This window comes from Neophocaena asiaeorientalis, unplaced genomic scaffold (assembly GCF_003031525.2).
Source record: "Neophocaena asiaeorientalis asiaeorientalis breed wild unplaced genomic scaffold, Neophocaena_asiaeorientalis_V1.1 scaffold258, whole genome shotgun sequence".
Lineage (NCBI taxonomy): Eukaryota > Metazoa > Chordata > Mammalia > Artiodactyla > Phocoenidae > Neophocaena > Neophocaena asiaeorientalis.
Window position 1 is genome coordinate 278,580 of NW_020172591.1, and position 19,156 is coordinate 297,735.

Genomic DNA, 19,156 nt, shown 5'->3' on the forward strand with positions numbered 1-19,156 from the left:
TATAAACCTTTTACATTTTACCTCAATTCCCATCTATGGAGTTGCCTTTACCAATCACTCTAATACACAGTTATTTTTCACTCCAAGAGAATTCAGAGGTATGTCTGTATCACTATCCTGAATTCAATTACACACTATTCTTGTCTCTTATTTTGTTACAAAAAGTTGTTTCTCAAACTACTGCCTTGGGAAAAGGACATAGTTTTACACATGGCAGGCACTCAAAAAATTACCATGCTATAATGGATTTCTTGCTTTAACGGGACAACACATGAACTTTGATTGTAAAATTTTGAGACCAATTTACACAGCTACACAAGAAACCATTCATTGAGCAAATATATATTAAGTATGCACTGTATGCTAGACATTGTTTCTAGGTTAGGAGACCAGAAATAAACAGACAAATTCCTGTCCTTAAGGAGGGCATATTCTAGTGGTGGTAAGAAAAACAACAGATAAAATATACAGAATGTTGAATACCGTTAAGTTCTATCGTTAAGTAGACAGACTTATGAGAAAGAGGGGTATTTCATTTTAGATACGGGGGTCAGGGAAGGACTCACTAAAAAGATGACACTTGACCACATACCTAAAGAAGATCGGGAGCCGACTATGCAGATATGCCTACTGTGAAGAAGATTAACATGGCTCAAGAGGAGATGAGATTAGAGAAGTAACAGAATCAGAGAGGTGGCCATGTCCAGTAGGGAACTGTAATTAAGGCAGGAGAAGAGATCCAAAGATTGAGTTCCAATCAGAAGAGGTCAAGAGAGGAGAGGGCTTCCCTGGTGGTGCAGTGGTTAAGAATCCACCTGCCAATGCAGGGGACACGGGTTTGAGCCCTGGTCCAGGAAGATCCCACATGCCACGGAGCAACTAAGCCCGTGCACCACAACTACTGAGCCCGTGTGCCACAACTACTGAAGCCCACGCACCTAGAGCCCGTGCTCCTCAACAAGAGAAGCCACCGCAATGAGAAGGCTGCGCACCGCAATGAAGAGTAGACCCCGCTCGCTGCAACTAGAGAAAGCCCGGGCACAGCAACGAAGACCCAACACAGCCATAAATAAAATAATTTATTTTTAAAAAAATAGAAGAGAGGAGATTCCAGCAGTGGCACGATACTGAGAAGGAATGACCATTAAAAAGAAATCCAGGGACATGTGGTAACTGGAAGCCAAGCACAGAGAGTGTCTCAAGGAGGGGGCGGATAATCAACTGTGTTAAATAATGTGACACGGACCGAGAATTGGTCCCTGGATTTATTGCTTCATGACTATGACAAGAACAATCTGGTGGAGTGGTGGGAGTGAAAACCTGACTGGGGTGAGTACAAGAGAAAGTGGAAGGAAAGGAATGGACACTGTGCCTACAGATAATTATGTCAAAATTCCCTGTGAAAGGAGCAGAGGAATGGGATGGCAACTGCTAGAGCAAGTAGGGGTTGAGAAAGAGAGCTTTTAAATGATGGAAGCAAATCCACTTAAGACTCTGGGAAGGAAAACTAAACTCAGCGAAATGAATCTGTCAGAGGATCTGATGAACTGAGGACACTGGGGGATTTGAGAACAGGTCACTGTAAATACTCATTTTTGTCATTAGAAACTGTCCACAAAATAACTTAATAAACTACTACTTTTACATTAAACCTTTCATTTAAAAAAATGCAAATGAATATTTATTTTAAATGGGAATTGTCAGATAGATATCTATGATTTCATACCATTGAGTTTTAGCTGATATTTCTCAACTATCTTCAGAAGTTCAGTGCATGTCTCTTGAATGGAGTGAAAAACCTTTGAAATATAAATTTTATTAGGACAATGTAAAGAACCATAAACAAATATAAAATATTTAAAAAGCACTTCAAAAGCAAAACATTTTCTTATAAGTATTATGTCTATTTTCCTTGACTGTGATATACTTCAGTTTTGGTTTTATTTCAGGTGTAGAAAAAGCACATTTAGATTTCCCCCATGAGGGTTGGAAGAAATGGTGATAAATACATGGGAACTAATAAAAATTTATAACTGTGGAATTTGTCCTCCCCTCAGCTCCAAACTATCTAAATAGTAAAAATGTAAATCTAATATAAACTACATCAAACATTGCTTACCACTGATGAAAAGAGTATAGATAGCCTTAGAAAACACTAACTAACTCGGAGTCTGACTTTTCTCCAATACTAAGCAAAACAGGTCAGTGAGTTTACCATAAAAATTAAATAATGTGTTACAACATCAAAAATAAATTACTTCTGGATTATTTTTGTTTAGAATTTTCCATGAATATTAATCCCTTCATTATCACTGCTGCTAATAGCTAACAAAAAAATAAAATATCCAGTAGGCTCCCATTTCAAAGCAAGCAAGTGAAAATTTGAGATCAGGACACATACACGTGAGGTAACTCTTCACACATATCTATACATTTAGGTTTTCCCAGAGAAACAAGCCAGCATGGGTTTTAGGGTGCAGCCTAAAGAAGACTCACAAAGTCCTTCGCTGAAGAGTTGCTATGAGACTTTAGTTCAAAAAGACCTTGGCACTGTGGTATAATATTAGGCCCTAATCCTTTGAGATTATCAAATGAACTTCCAATATCACCATTAAGCCTGAATGATCTATCTCTGATGTAGTTTTGTTGTTATTTTGATGTTTAATCAGATCGAAGGAAGACTGATAATAGACACTAAAATCTAAGTGGAGGAGCAACCATCAATTTTCCACATAAGTTTAAGTATGTTTGAATTACACTTGGTATATGGATTTGGCAATTTAAAAAGCTGTTTTAAAGCCATATGGAAAGAGATTAGAAAAGAATACAAAAATAGTTCTGTTATGATGAAGTGATTATGATTTTTTTCCCCATGGGTCCTTGAAAGATTTACATACTATTGCTTTTCACTGTTATAATAAAAATATCTTTTTCAGTTTTAGTGAGGTATAATTTGACAAACAAAACTGTAATATATTTAAAGTGTACAACATGATAATTTAAGTATGCATACTTGTATGTATATTTAAAATGAAACTATTTCTCATTCTTAAAAAAATTAGTACAATCGTGGGAGAAAGTTCTTGATTGATTCCAAATATTTGTCTAATGGACAAGAATTACACTGAATATAAAATGTCACCCACACATTACCTAATGATGTGAAACAATACAAAAAAATATACATCTGTGGGAATATATGCAGCAACAGTGAAGAGTTCCCCTGGTGCTAAAACATATTACTTAAAATAAAGTCCCTTCATTTTTTCCCATATTTTTCACTGAATCCTAAGAAGAATACTTTTCAACACAAAAAGTTTGTTAAATAGAAGTAATTTCTATTTCCATATTTGTTAGGGCAATTACAAAAGTTTATTTTCTGCAGAATAAAATTACTTAGTAGATTAAGACCTATTTAATTAGACTTCTATTTAAAAATATTTAAGAATACCAACAGATTACTACATTCCAAGCATAACAGAACTCCTGCCTGGAAATGTTTGTAAAAGTTACATTAGTATATGTACATGGAATTAGCAAATCTGCATTTAAAAATCTAGATTTTTTTCATTAACGTACATGAGAACTTCCTTCTAATTAGCTTAATTACTTAAAAGCATTTAAAGTTTAAAGTTGTTTCCTGGTAATTAGTCCTTTTATTTAAAATGAAAAACAGAACCAAAAATGCATATCACATACTTCAATTAACTCCACCCCTTAATAATAGAAACAAAAATTCCAACTTGTAAAATCCTCACTCACTATTTGATTTCAGTTAATGTATTGCAGTGAGGTATAAACTTCAGATAAAATAGTACAAAATATTATGACATGATACATAATGAGTATATGGTCCCAATTAGAAATATAATTAATTCATTAACACGGCCTAAAAATTACAATACTTGTGCCAGAGAAATTACTTAGTTCATGATTTATCTAATTTATGAACACCAGTTCTGCCAATCCTCAATCTGTGAGAATTATGATCTCCTATCCAGAAGATCTGAGTGATAAATGGATACAATTATTCTATTATCAAGTTTTGCATTTATCCCGATAAGTTCTTCAGTATGAAAGCTTGTCATAGTCCTCTTAGTCGTCCTAGATAATAAAAAGTTATATGCAGTACACAGAATCCTAAAATTTACCTCAAGTTTAGCATCCAGTTCAGCATCAGATGCCACTACGTGCTCATCCTCCTTTTTCCCGGTTGCTTTGATAAAGACCTGTTTGGTTTTCCAGTATTTCTTTTGCATTCTGCTGACTACTGACTGGTTATCTTCTGGTCTGGGTTGCCCAAAAAAATCCATGGAGTGACTACAAGAAATAACTGAAATTAAATTTCTTAAAAAAGATTTTCAATAATAAATATCTATTTAGCCAATATTTAATCTAATTGAAAAACTGAAAAAGATACTAAATAGAATATTAATGTTGACAGCTAAACATGCTAATGTTTACTTTGTATGGTCTAAATTTATGTTTTAATTATAACTTGCACAAGTAACAGGCAAAAAGATTAATGATACATTAATTAGGTGACAAAGTGATAAAACATGATTTTGCAGTAATGGCTGGAAATAATTTTATTTTGTTCGACCAATCTCTATTTGTAGACACTTACTAGTTTCTGATTTTTGCTTTTGTAATAATACTGAAAAATGAACCTGTACACACATCTTTGCATCCTGCTATCATTTCCTTAGGAAAATTTCCTACGGATTAACTGCTATGTCAGAAGAATACACATTTAATATATACCCTCATATATGCAAAGATTCAGATATATACTCTTCTTTAAAAATCACTTAAAGAAATACTTTAGTATCCAATAAATTAACAAAAATAAAGATCTTAAGTATAAGGGAGATATGTTATAAAAGAAATAGAGATGAAAATTGTAACCTTTTGTAAACTTAGAAATTAATGTCTAAGTAATTGTTCTTAACATGGTTGATATGGCTACATTAAGGAAATGCAAATGTGAAAAGTGTTCATTAATGAAATGTAAAAAAAAGAAATAATAATAATAGTTTTAAAAGCCCAGACTATTCCAATAAATGGTGGGAGGTAGGAACCAAGGGAGGTACTAAAATATGTGACTCATTTCCAGGGGAATCAATAGATAACTAATGTATTCTTAATGTTGGTAAAGAAATAGAAGTTCACTTTCTTTTTATTTTGAAATTACTAATCAAATAAAAATAGGATGTCTAATTTCTAAGTTATTAGGAGCAAAACAAGAGAACGAGAAAAACCAGCAAAAGCAAAAGAAGACTGGAAAAACAGGAGTAAGGCAACATAACAAATTGTGTAAACTAAGATGACAGAATAAGAACAATTGTATTATTTACTATAATAAATGAAAACTTCCTCTTAAATACAAAGAATCTCAAATCATAAAAAATAAAACAGTATACACAATTATATGCTATTTGGGATCCGCTTAAAACAAAACGATAAAGAATTATGGGTTAAGATATACCAGGTAGGGACTTCCCTGGTGGCTCAGTGATTAAGAATACACCTTTCAAAAAAAAAAAAAAAAAAGAATACGCCTGTCAATGCAGGGGACACGGGTTCGATCCCTGGTCCAGGAAGATACCACGTGCCATGGAGCAACTAAGCCCGTGCGCCACAACTACTGAGCCTGTGCTCTAGCCACAAGCCACAACTACTGAAGCCCGTGTGCCACAACTACTGAAGCCCGCGCACCTAGAACCCGTGCTCTGCAACAGGAGAAGCCACCGCAATAAGAAGCCTGCGCACTGCAATGAAGAGTAGCCCCAGCTCGCTGCAACTAGAGAAAGCCCGCATGCAGCAACAAAGACCCAGCGCAGCCAAAAATAAATAAATAAAATAAATTTATATAAAAGAAGATATACCAGGTAAATATAGTAGAAAGAAAATGAAAGCAGGGGTAGCCACATTAATATCAGACAAAGTAGGTTTAAATAAAAAGCATTATATAGAACAAAGACAAAATGTAAAGTCCACAGGTGGCCACTCTTCCAGATATTTGCTGGATATTCTCCTTTGGATATCCTCCTGGATTCCTGGACAGTATAGATTAATTATCATTTAACTGTAGCGCCTTTCATGTGCTATGCTGGTTACTGGGTTGGACATAATTTGGCATAGAAAATAGTACAGGGGGGTAATGGATTTGATGTAAGCATTATACCGTCTGACAGAAAGTCTTGTGGGAAAACTTGCAGTTTATCTTTCCCCTCCACTTTCTGTCTGCTTTTGCTTGCTTTTGATGGTTTTCAATTAGTTTTCCCCTCCAGATTGTTATCAGCATGAGGGTCAGTCCAACTGTATGACAAACTGCTGATCTCTTCTACTAAGCTGACGTAGGCTTAGGCCCAATCAGTTAAGAGAACAAACTTCTTAGGAGTATCAGAAGAGAACATCTCTTCCCTACCTCAACTCACTTGCTGATGTACCTTGAACAGTATACTCCTGGCCTCTCTCCACTCCCTCACTAGCTCCTTCATACGCAAGGAAGAGTAACTTATCTGATTGGATTTGAGAGCAATAAACTTAGTCCTCCCCTTCCTCTCTGAAATCTATCCTGCCTGCAGAGAGCACACATTCCCTGGCAAGGGGAGGACAGTGACTGGGTGGGTAAATCTGCAAAAGGTGAGATTTGTACATTTGCATTTTTTGGCGGAGGGCACTGCTAAATCTGCTTGCCACTGGGGGTAGGTTGAGTAGAAAGCCAAGTCTTACTGGCTTGACATCATCAAATGACAGAGCTCAAGGCTGGAGAACTACCAGAAATTTAGGAAGAATATCATGGAAGGGAGGGAGCCAAAGAGGAGACCATCTCTGTACACAAGAGCTCCCAAGACCTGTGCTGTTCACTAAACTAATCGTGAAGTGAAGGAGGGGACCCTAGGGGTCCTCGCAGAAAATCAGCAGCTAGAAACTGAAGTAAAGGTTTCAACTGCTACCACTACAGTGGAGACAAGAGTCTGGAATCTGAATTCAGTCAAGTTAACTGCCTTCTAGAATAAAAATTATTTTTCAGAGAAGCAAAACAGAATTCAGAGTCTCTAAAATCCATCATTTAAAAAATCAAGTATCGGGCTTCCCTGGTGGCGCAGTGCTTGAGAGTCAGCCTGCCGATGCAGGGGACATAGGTTCGTGCCCCGGTCCAGGAAAATCCCACATGCCGTGGAGCCGCTGGGCCCGTGAGCCATGGCCGCTGAGCCTGCGCGTCTGGATCCTGCGTGTCCGGAGCCTGTGCTCCACAACGGGAGAGGCCACAAGAGTGAGAGGCCCACGTACCGCAAAAAAAAAAACACACAAAAACAAAAATCAAGTATCCAACTAAAAAACACTAGACATGCAAAGAAATAGGAAAATGTGACCCATACTCCATGAAAAAAAGTCAGTAAAATAGATTCCAAAGATTTCTCAGATATTACAATTATCAGACAAGCACTTTAGACCAGCTATTATAAACATGTAAAAGACTTAAAGTAGGATATGTGCACAATAAATGAATAGACAGAAAATATCAAAAGAAAACAAGTGAAAGTTTCAAGTTGCAAAGTTCAATAAATGCAATTAAAAACTGACTGGATACTCTTAAGAATAAACTGAAGATGGGAGATATAAGAAGTGAAGTTGAATCAATAAAAATTACCTAATCTGAAGAACAGAGAAGAAGAAAAAAAAAAGACCCCGAAGGAGAGGAGGAATAGAATGGGAATGAAAAATATCTGAATAAAACATCCTAGGGCTTCCCTGGTGGCGCAGTGGTTGAGAGTCTGCCTGCCAATGCAGGGGACACGGGTTCGTGCCCCGGTCCGGGAAGATCCCACATGTGGAGCGGCTGGGCCGCTGAGCCTGCGCGTCCAGAGCCTGCGCGTCCGGAGCCTGTGCTCCGCAATGGGAGAGGCCACAACAGTGAGAGGCCCGCATAACGAAAAAACACAAACAAAACAAAACAAACATCCTAAATTTTGTAAATGACATTAACTTATAGACTGATAAACACAAGGAAAACCACAAATAGGCACATCACAGACCAACTGCTTCAATTCAAAGATAAAGAGAAAAATCTATCTTGAAAGCAGAGAAAAATGGTATATTACACAAACAGGAACAAAAATATAAATAAGATGGAAGCTCTCAACAAAAACAACAAAAGCCAGACTACAATGGAAGGACATATTTAAGGTGTTGAATGAAAGAAAGAAAAACTATCAACTCATAATTCTCTACTGAAACTGTCCTTTAAAACTGAAATCAAAATAAAGCCATTTCCAGATAAAGAACTGAGAAAATTCATGGCCAGGGGACTTTTAGAAATGCTAACAAATTCTACAGGCTGAAGGGAAATTACAACAGTAATTTATCTATAGGAAAGAAAGAAGATGACTGGAACTGGTAAATGTCTGGGTAAACATAAGACATTTTTCTTTCTTAATTTCTTCAAAAGTTATATATAGTTTAACATATGCAGACAACAATAAAATGAAAGCTCAATCATCCCAATATTCTGTCATTTCTGTGTCATTTATACCTTCACCTATTCCCTACCACCTTACTCCATAATCATTACCATCATCAATGTTTTATATGGTTATTTTTGATAATATTTACATACAATGAAATGTACAATTTTTAGCTGTATACTTTTGACAAATAGGTATTATGGTATAGAACATTTCCAACTCCCCAGAAAGTTCTCTTGTATCCCTTTCCAGCCAATGCCTAGCCTACCATAAATAATAAATGTTTTGATTTTTTTCACCTTAGTTTTTCCTTTCCTAGTTTGTTCTTTTTTATCGCTGAACAGTAGTCCATTGTATGAGTGTTAACAGTATGCTTTAATTTTTCACTACTGTAAATAAATCTGCTATGAATATGCCTATACAAGTCTTTTGTGGACAAATGTCTTCACTTTTCTTCAATAAAACCTAGAAATGGATTTTTCTCTATCAAAGAATTGGTGTACACTTTATAAAAAATTGCTGTTTTACATTCCCATTAGCAATGTATGGGAGTTATAATTGTTCCACAACCTCAGTAACACTTAACGTTGGCAGACTTTTTAGTTTTATCCATTCTAGTTGTGTAGTGGTATTTCCTTACAGCTTTAATGTGTATTTTCCTGACAACTGATAATGAACACTTTTTCATGTGCCAACTGGCCTTTTGTATATCCTCCATTGTTGTGTTTGTAAGTCTTTTGCTCACTTTTAAATTGGTTTGTCTTTTTTTTTTTAGTATTGAGCTGTAGAGTTCTGGAATTTAGATTGGGATGGCACTGAATCTGCAGATCAATCTGTGAAGGACTGGCGTCTTAATAATATTGAGTCTTCCACTTCATGAACATAGTATGTATCCCCATTTATTTAGGTCTTATCCTAAATAAATCCTGTCAATCCTAAATAATCCGGTGGATAGAAATTCTCTCAGTTTTGGTATCTATGACACTCTATTTTGCCTTCATTCATAAATGATAGTTTAATTGTATATAAAAGTATAGATTGGCAACAATTCTCCTCTTTTTAAAGCTATCATTATTGGTCCATGCAAGACTCATTCTTTTGTTTGTTCATTTATTTGTATATTCATTCCTTTTTAACCCCTTCCTCATATGCATCTCTCATCACAATCATTTAATGTGTTTGATGTGTACCTTTTTATTTGAATGTGTTCTTGTAAGATGTGTTATGTACATATGCTAATCTACACAAATGACACTGTGCTGTAGATTCCATTTCTGATTTTTTTTTGTTTTTTTTCACTCAGTATTTATTTATTTACTTATTTATTTACCTGGCTGTGCCGGGTCTTAGTTGCAGCACGCAGGATCTTCGTTGGAGCATGTGGGATCTAGTTCCTGACCAGGGATCGAACCCTGGCCCCCTGCATTGGGAGCTCAGAGTCTTAACCACTGGGCCACCAGGGAAGTCCCCAGTCCTTTGTTTTTAAGTTCTATGTATGTTGCTATGTATGTGTCTGTTTTGCTGTTTCCATTATATAACATTCCTTAGTGTTCCTTAACTGAGGATAGAAGCCCTAATACCTTAGGTCGTCTATTGCAGTCAATGAGAAGTCTGGGCTCCTACTGTCCCTCCTTTTTCTATTTGAATCTTTTAGAAAAGAGTTTTTATCTGTGATGTCCTGAGATTCTCTAAGATGAATTTAAGTAGACTGTATTTTCCTTATGGAGGTTCATGTCTTCCTTCAGTTCTAGAAAATTCTAAGCTGTAATCCCTTCAAATATTCCTTTTCAGCCATAATTTCTTCTTTTTATCTTAATCTTCTATTGGGTGTTATTCTTTGTATGTCTTAATGGCTCATTTTTTTATCTGTTTGTCTGTCCTATATTTTGGATAAGTTCTTCAGTACTATCTTCCAGTTTATGAATTCTCTTTTCAACTCTGTTCAGTCTAGAGTTCATCATACCTATTGAGATTTTTTTTTTAATCCAGTGACTGTTTCTTTCTTTCTTAATTTCCAAGTTTTCCAATTGGTTCTTCTTAATATTCTCCTAATTTTTTATCCTTTTTAATGACATCATTCCATAATTTTTCTCTTTGGCACCCTAAATCTATAGAATTCTTAGACTTTTTATCTGGAGTAAATTCATTTTCCAAATATTGATTTTGTTGGTTGAATTCTGTAAGCTTATTTTGAGTATAAAATCTTTACTTTTCCTTTTTCCTCTCTCTGGTTATTCCTCCTTATCTAGTGATTATAGATCACTAGATCTATAATCTAGTTGCCTCCACTTCACCTTCAGGGTTGCTACTTTCACAGTGTCATATACTGATATTTTAGGGACCCTGATATAGTGGTATCTGAAATACTATCGATCTATTCAGGGTGTTGAAGGAGCATTGCATGTGAAACACTTTTAATTTCTACCAACCTGCAGAACCTGAACTCCCAGAAGCTAGGACCTACTTCTATACTGAGAGCTCAAGACGTCCGTTTCAGTCCACTCACCTCTTTTGTCTATTTTGTTTCTAGTCCATGTTTATCTTATTATCTAGCCAAGATAAACTTTCTGGGGTTTGTTTTTTTTTTGATTACTATGAATTTGGAGCAGAACTACCATGCCATCTTAACTAGAAATCTCCTTTCTTTTTTTTTTTTTTTTGGCCATGTTGCACGGCATGTGGGATCTTAGTTCCGCAACCAGGGATCGAAACTGCCCCCTGTAGTGGGAGTACAGAGTCTTAATCACTGGACCGCCAGGGAAGTCCATAATCTCTTTATTTCTAGAAAGAGTACAATATTTTTTTTACTTGAACACAGTCATCACATGGAACACTTTACTTATTTTTGCATTATATAATATTTAAATTTGTATTTGTAGCTATCTCTTGGATATGGAATACAAATATTAAAATAAAACAAATCAATATTCTCTTTAGAGGTAGTTCTATACTCACTTTACTTATAACAGCTCGTTACTATGACATCACAGAGAAACAAGCAAAACAGACTGATGGTAATGTGCAAACTGAAGCACTGAAATCCCCTTGAGAAAAATAATCTGTGAAGACTTTTGACTAAATACAACATCACCATTTGATGTAATTAAGAAAATACATTAGACAATGTTGCTGTTTAATATTAATGTAGTATTCCTGATTACTCTAGCTCCCAAGCCATGAATTTTCTCTTTTTTCTTTTTTTAAAGGAACATTTATTTATTTACTTATTGGCTGCTTTGGGTTTTCATTGCTGCGCGTGAGCTTTCTCTAGTTGCAGCGAGCGGGGCTACTCTTTGTTGTGGTGCACGGGTTTCTCATTGTGGTGGCTTCTCTTGTTGCAGATCACGGGCTCTAGGCGTGTGGGCTTCAGTAGTTGTGGCATGTGGGCTCAGTAGTTGTGGCTTGCGGGCTCTAGATCGCAGGCTCAGTAGCTGTGGTGCACGGGCTTAGTTGCTCCGCAGCATATGGGATCTTCCTGGACCAGGGATCGAACCCATGTCCTCTGTGTTGGCAGGTGGATTCTTATCTGTACAGCCTAATAGGTAACGTGGAGCCAATGAAGGTTTTGGAGCAGCAGAAAGACTAAACAGAGAGTTTAGAAAATCTTTCCATATTCCAGATATAATCTAATAGGAGTCTGGACCAAGGACATTAGCATAAGAATATATTTGAAGGAAGAATCTATAGAACTTGTTAATAATGATTCAAGTTTTGCCCCTGAAAAATAAGGGCAATTAGGAGAAGCTATCTAAGTGGGAACACTATGCATTTGATGTGTGAAATTTTGAATTTGAAATGATAAGGGACATCTGAGTTTACAGAAATATCTAACAACCAATTAAAACCGTAGTAGCAAAGGTTGTTTCAAGCTTGGATCTCCAGTCATACTGCCTAGGTTTGAAGCCAACAACTCCACTATTTACTAGCCGTGGGACATTGTGCAAGTTATATTAATCTTTCTGACGCTTAGTTTTCTCATCGGTAAAATAGGAATAATGAAGTAAATAGATTGCTATAAGAATCAAAAGAGAAAATACATTTAGAGCACTTAGAACAAAAATTGTTGGCAGTTAAGAAGCATATTATTTTATGCTTTTTCATTTTAATTTTTAGTTTGGAAATGGTGATTTGGGAGCTAACTATATGAAGATAGTTAAGCAGTGAGAACACAGGAGAACTTCAAGAAAGAAAGCAGAAAGGTGGTAAAATTTGAAGGTTTGAAGAAGATGAGTCAAATTTGTACTAGGTTCTTAGTGTTGTGCTATGGATTAACCATAATAAGAATAATATTTCAATGAGAAATATGTTCTATATATAATAGATACTTAAATCCCATAGTTGAAAGAAATTGAAAAGAACCTTAGAGGTTACCTAGTTCAACTTTCTATTTCTGTTATCTAGTTCAAAAGGGATGGAGACTTCCATACAATGAGAGACCAATAAAAGAAATTTTAAAATCTTAATCATAACTGAGAGAATATAAAACAATTACACAGAGAAAATTTATTCGATATAGAGTTAGAGTGAAAAGCTTATACGAACTCCATCACCCAACAAGATTGCTATAAAGAGATTAAAGTGTAATTTATCCTCATTTGCCATAAAATCATTCACCAGAGCAATAGCAATACAGACTATGTGTGCTGATTAAACAGTTTTTATAAGTAAAATAGCTTTTTGTCTTTGATTGACTAATATGAAACTGCCAACATTAGATCATTTTTGACCTACAAAATCAGCAATTTCATATGGTTCAACCTAAAAAAAGGAACTCAAACAACTCACCTCAGAAGAAAGTGCTTTGTGGGTAAATGATGTGCCTAACCAAGATCACATCTCCACTGCATTTCAGGGATCTAGGCTGATGGGCAAACACTATGGTCCTCTGGCAAATTAGTCCTTAGCTGCCTTCTTGCTACAGCAGCGGAATTAAGTAGATCCAGCAGACTGCATGGTTTACACAGCCAAAATTATTGACTATCATGGTCTTTTACAGAAAAAGTTTACAGAACTCTGATCTAGATCATGGTTCTCAAAGCATAGTCTGAAGAGTCATAAGTCTCTTTAAGCTAATGTTTATTCTTTGTTCATATGTATGTATACATACATACGTATGTACACACACACATATATATACTATGTATCATATATGTAATTTTAAAAAATAAATTTATTTATTTATTTATTTTTGCCTGTGTTGGGTCTTTGTTGCTGCACGCGGGCTTTCTCTAGTTGCAGCGAGTGGAGGCTACTCTCTGCTGTGGTGTGTGGGTTTCTCATTGCGGTGGCTTCTCTTGCTGCGGAGCGTAGGCTCTAGGCGCACGGGCTTCATTAGTTGTGGCACACAGGCTCAGTAGTTGCAGCACGCAGGCTCTAGAGCACAGGCTCAGTAGTTGTGGCGCACAGGCCTAGTTGTTCCACAGCATGTGGGATCTTCCCCAACCAGGGCTCGAACCCGTGTCCCCTGAATTGGCAGGCGGATTCTTAACCACTGCGCCACCAGGGAAGCCCCATATATGTAATTTTTAAAGGTACTGCCTGACTAATCTTTCATCAATTGTCCATTAATTCAGGAATAGTTTTTGGCTCTGGCAAATCAATGAGTAGATTATGTTACAGGGTGATGTGTATGTCCCATTGCACAGATGGAGGAAAACTGAAGCCTACTGGAATTATTAGGGGTTACTGATATGAAAGACAAACTTTTAAGTCACAGATTGAGACTAACCCCTCGAACTTTCCTAAAGGATATATTTATAAAGTACCAGCTTTAATATTAGACTAGAATTGCATCAGTTTATAAATACGAATCTTTTCAGATAGGTGAGCTTAACTGTTGTTTAGCCAAATGTGGGTTTGGTTACTGAGAGACTAGAACAGGACTAGGGCAGTTGAAATTTACAAATACTCTGAGACAATAGAAGTAGGCAGAACTATAATTAGCTGAAATTTCCAAAGAGTCCCAATAAGGAAGTCAGTTTCATACACATATTAAATGCCAGCTTTGTTCTGGGTGCTACACTTGACACTGCAATCATAACACCAATAAGACACTGAATGAGAAAATTAAATGCAGACCTGTCATTATCTAAAACAGAAAGAATATGGTAATTACTTACAGCCATTCAATCATACACCCCAAAATCCCATACTAAGAAAGTAAGTTGCCCACAGAGGGGATACAATGTCCACCTAATATTCTTATAACATGACTAAAGCTTAATTGTTTTTCAAAAATAATTCAAAATTATGTAAAAGGTAAAGTCTTAGAGGGGGCTTAAGATATTTAAAAGTTCCTGATAATCTTGGTATTACTACTGACTAAAATAGTAATCATTATACTTGTAGAACTCTTGACAATTTTTAAAACATTTTCATACATTTTATCTCCTTCAATCTTCATGACAACCCTGACAACTAGAAATGGCAGATTTTATTATTCCGGTTTTGTAAAGGAGATCACCGAGGCATTGTGAAATTAAGGGAACTTTCTCAAGGATACACATACATTAAGAACATATTGATACTTAGCACACATCCAAGACTTTGACTCCAGAAGCAGTATTCTTTTGCATTTTGAAGATGAGGAAAGTATGATTAAAGTTATCTTCTGTCTTATAGTGAGTTAACTGAAACATACAATATTAGTTTCCTAATTTTCAGGTAACCTGCTTCCAAAAACCTATAGGTTTCCAAGAACTAGTTAGGTACATAAGAAAGAATGTTGCTTATAAGAATGAAAACAGAAAAAGGTCATTAACAAAACAGAAAGTCAATTCTGCAAACTGTATTTGAATTTCTAGTCACAATAAAATTTAATTTTTATAAGTAGTCTATACTTTTATTAATCAGCATAGTTTTAGTCTATAGAGAAGAGGTTACATAAAAAAACAAATTAGATGTTATTTTTTTCAAAAAATGATATGCTTCAGGATTGTTATTTACTTTTTAGACTGACATATTATGAATTTACTATAGAGATATAATTAATTTACTTATGCCACTTTAGTCATATCATTTCATAAAGAAAATATGAGTAACATTTTAAATAGATTATTAAATTGAGTTATTTGTAGTGAGGTGGATGGACCTAGAGTCTGTCATACAGAGTGAAGTAAGTCAGAAAGAGAAAAACAAATACTGTATGCTAACACATATATGTGGAATCTAAAAAAAAAAAAAAAAAAGGTTCTGAAGAACCTCGGGGCAGGACAGGATAAAGATGCAGAGGTAGAGAATGGACTTGAGGACACGCAGAGGGGGAAGGGTAAGCTGGGATGAAGTGGGAGAGTGGGATGGACATATATACACTACCAAATGTAAAATCAATAGCTAATGGGAAGCAGCCACATAGCACAGGGAGATCAGCTCTGTGCGTTGTGTCCACCTAGAGGGGTGGGATAGGGAGGGTGGGAGGGAGACGCAAGAGGGAGGAGATATGGGGATATATGTACACATATAGCTGATTCACTTTGTTATAAAGCAGCAACTAACACACGATTGTAAAGCACTTATACTCCAACAGAGATGTTAAAAAAATTTTTTAATTAAAAAAATAGATTATTAGATAATTAAAAGCTTTTCCACAGCAAAGGAAACCATCAACAAAACAAAAACACAACCTGTGGAATGAAAGAAAGTATTTGCAAATGATGCGACCAACAAGGGGTTAACATCCAAAATATACAAATGGCTCATACAACTCAATATCAAAAAAACCAAACAATCCAATCAAAAAATGGCAGAATACCTGAACAGACATTTTTCCAAAGACATACAGATGGGTAATAGGCACATGAAAAGATGCTCAACATTGCTAATTATAATAGAAATGGAAATCAAAACCACAATGAGGTGTCACCTCACACCAGTCAGAATGGTTACCATCAAAAAACTACAAGTAAATTTTGGAGAGGATGTGGAGAAAAGGGAACCCTCGTACACTTTTGGTGGGAATGCAAATCAGTGCATTACAGAAAACAGTACGGAGGTTCCTTAGAAAGTTAAAAACTGAACTACCATATGATCCAGCAATTCCACTCTTGGGTATATAACGGGAAAAAACAAAAACACTAATTCAAAAAGCTACATGCACCCCAATGTTCACAGCAGCACTATTTACAATAGCCAAGACATGGATGCAACCCAAGTGCTCATCAAAAGATGACTGACTTAAGAAGATGTGATATATATATACACACACACACACACACACACACACACACACATATATATATATAAACAATGGAATATTACTCAGCCATAAAGAAAATGAAATACTGCCATTTGCAACAACGTGGATAGACCTAGAGAATATTATGCTTAGTGAAATAAGTCAGACAAAGACAAATACTATACAATATCATTCATATGTGGAATCTAAAAAAAAATACAACTGATAGTATATACAAAACAGAAATAGACTTACAAACATAGAAAACAAACTTCTGGTTACCAAAGGGGAGAGGGAAGGGGGAGAGGGACAAATTAGGGGTATGGGATTCATGGATACAAACTACTATATAGAAAATAGATAAACAACAAGGATTTACTGTACAGCACAAGGAATTAAACCTATTATCTTGTAATAACCTATAATGGAATATAAGCTACAAAAATACTGAATCACTATGCTGAAACTAACCTGAAGTTAACACAATATTGTAAACCAACTATACTTAAATAAATAAATCAAGCAGAAACTAACACACCATTGTAAAGCAATTATACTCCAATAAAGATGTTTTTAAAAAAAAAGAAAATAAGACTTGAAAAATGTTGATGAAAATCAATAAGACCATTCAAAATATAAACAATATATTAGAGAAGAGGAAGTGAACTAGAGAAGAAAATATTTTATCTTTTTGAAAGAATGGCTGAAAAACTATATTTCAAAAGTTTTTGACAGTTTAAAGTATCACACTAAGTTCTTCTATTAGAACGATATTAGGACTTCCCTGGTGGCGCAGTGGTTAAGAATCCGCCTGCCAATGCAGGGGACATGGGTTCGAGCCCTGGTCCAGGAAGATCCCACGTGCCTCGGTGCAACTAAGACCATGTGCCACAACTATTGAGTCCACGTACTGCAACTACTGAAGCCCGTGCGCCTAGAGCCCGTGCTCCACAAGAGAAGCCACCGCAATGAGAGCCCTCACACCTCAACGAAGAGTAGCCCCCACTCGCTGCAACTAGAGAAAGCCCGCACAGCAACAAAGACCCAACGCAGCCAAAAATAAATTAATTTAAAAAAATTAAAAAAAAATTTTTAATGATATTAAATCTAACTGCTTATAAAACTTGAGTGTTATATTCCCAACTTTATTGCAAATTTCAGGCCAACACCTCTCCCAATCCTCTGCTATGCTCAATGTTCCCAAGTGCAGAGCCTCTCATAAAATGAAGCTCAAATGGGATAACACATACAAAATTGCTTTTAACCAGTGATTTTTTTTTTTCTTTGCGGTACGCGGGCCTCTCACTGTTGTGGCCTCTCCCGTTGCGGAGCACAGGCTCCGGACGCGCAGGCTCAGCGGCCATGGCTCACGGGCCCAGCCGCTCCGCGGCATGTGGGAACTTCCCGAACCGGGGCACAAACCCGTGTTCCCTGAATCAGCAGGCGGACTCTCAACCACTGCGCCACCAGGGAAGCCCCAAAATTGCTTTAAAAAATATAAAGTTGTATATAAGTATAATACATTATTACATACAGCCTCTCAATAAACAAGAATGCATAGGATGTAAAACTTTAAAACCCTAAACTTCTTTTATTGGACTGACATAATTTTAAAACTCAACACTGAGAAAAACTTGAAAGAACTTGCCCTTTCAGGTATTAAAATATATTACAAGGGTGCCCTGTCAAAAATGCAGATTGACTACATGTACTATCTGTGTTCCCTTCCCAAACCCACTAAAATAACAGTAAAGGTATAAAACAAAAAAGTTATCTATTAACTGATAAGCATAGAGAAAATAAGCATAGTGCCTAGAGCATATGAGAGATTTCAATAAATTTTTAGAAGAAGGCAGAGAAAGTAGTATCCTAAGCAACTAACAGAGGAATGCTAATGAGGAATGAGTCAGTTACCCTGCAGAGTATCTGAAAGACTCACCATTTAGAAGTGGAAGGATTCATTGAAGCCTGTATACAGCAGACTGGACCCTGAGGCACCTCCCTGCCCCCTTAATCTATGTCACTAAATGGAAGCTGAAGAAATTAAACATGGAAAGCTCTGGTCTTTGGCAAGCTAACACAGCAGAGGGCTTGGCCTGAAAACAAAATGATTAAGTGAAAGTTTACATGCTGAATCACTGAATTTCAAGCTCTCTTCCCCTTCCTTGCTCACCAGTAGCAAAGCACTACACACACACCTCTCCACTCCTCAGAGAAGACTGGAACATTCTTTTCTCTGAAAAAAATTAAAAGCTCCAGAGAAAAGGAGTACTTAATTTGGACATTCTGAAAGGATAGATCTTTGCCTTTTCACCCTAGGGCGAAACTCACCAGCTGACAAGCTCACTCCCACATACTAAGCTTCCAATTAGCTTTGTTATAATCTTAAAGATAGAGAGCCAAAGATAGCCAGATATCTGAGGAAACTCTCCGTCAAGAAAGACCTCTGACCTAAACCAACAACAACAAAAAAGAAAATATATGAAAAGAAACAAAGACGGTAGGGGGC

At 36.2% G+C, this 19,156-nt stretch overlaps 1 protein-coding gene across 1 annotated transcript in view; it reads right to left on the minus strand.

The window, feature by feature from the left end:
* Positions 1 to 19,156, minus strand: part of ICA1L (islet cell autoantigen 1 like) — a 64,593-nt gene that overhangs the window by 32,820 nt on the left and 12,617 nt on the right. The window contains exons 2-3 of the mRNA XM_024738408.1: positions 4,152 to 4,320; positions 1,727 to 1,799 (exon numbers count right to left, since the gene is read on the minus strand). Coding sequence (XP_024594176.1) covers positions 1,727 to 1,799; positions 4,152 to 4,313 — 235 coding nt within the window. The 5' untranslated portion in view covers positions 4,314 to 4,320. The remainder of the gene's footprint in view (positions 1 to 1,726; positions 1,800 to 4,151; positions 4,321 to 19,156) is intronic.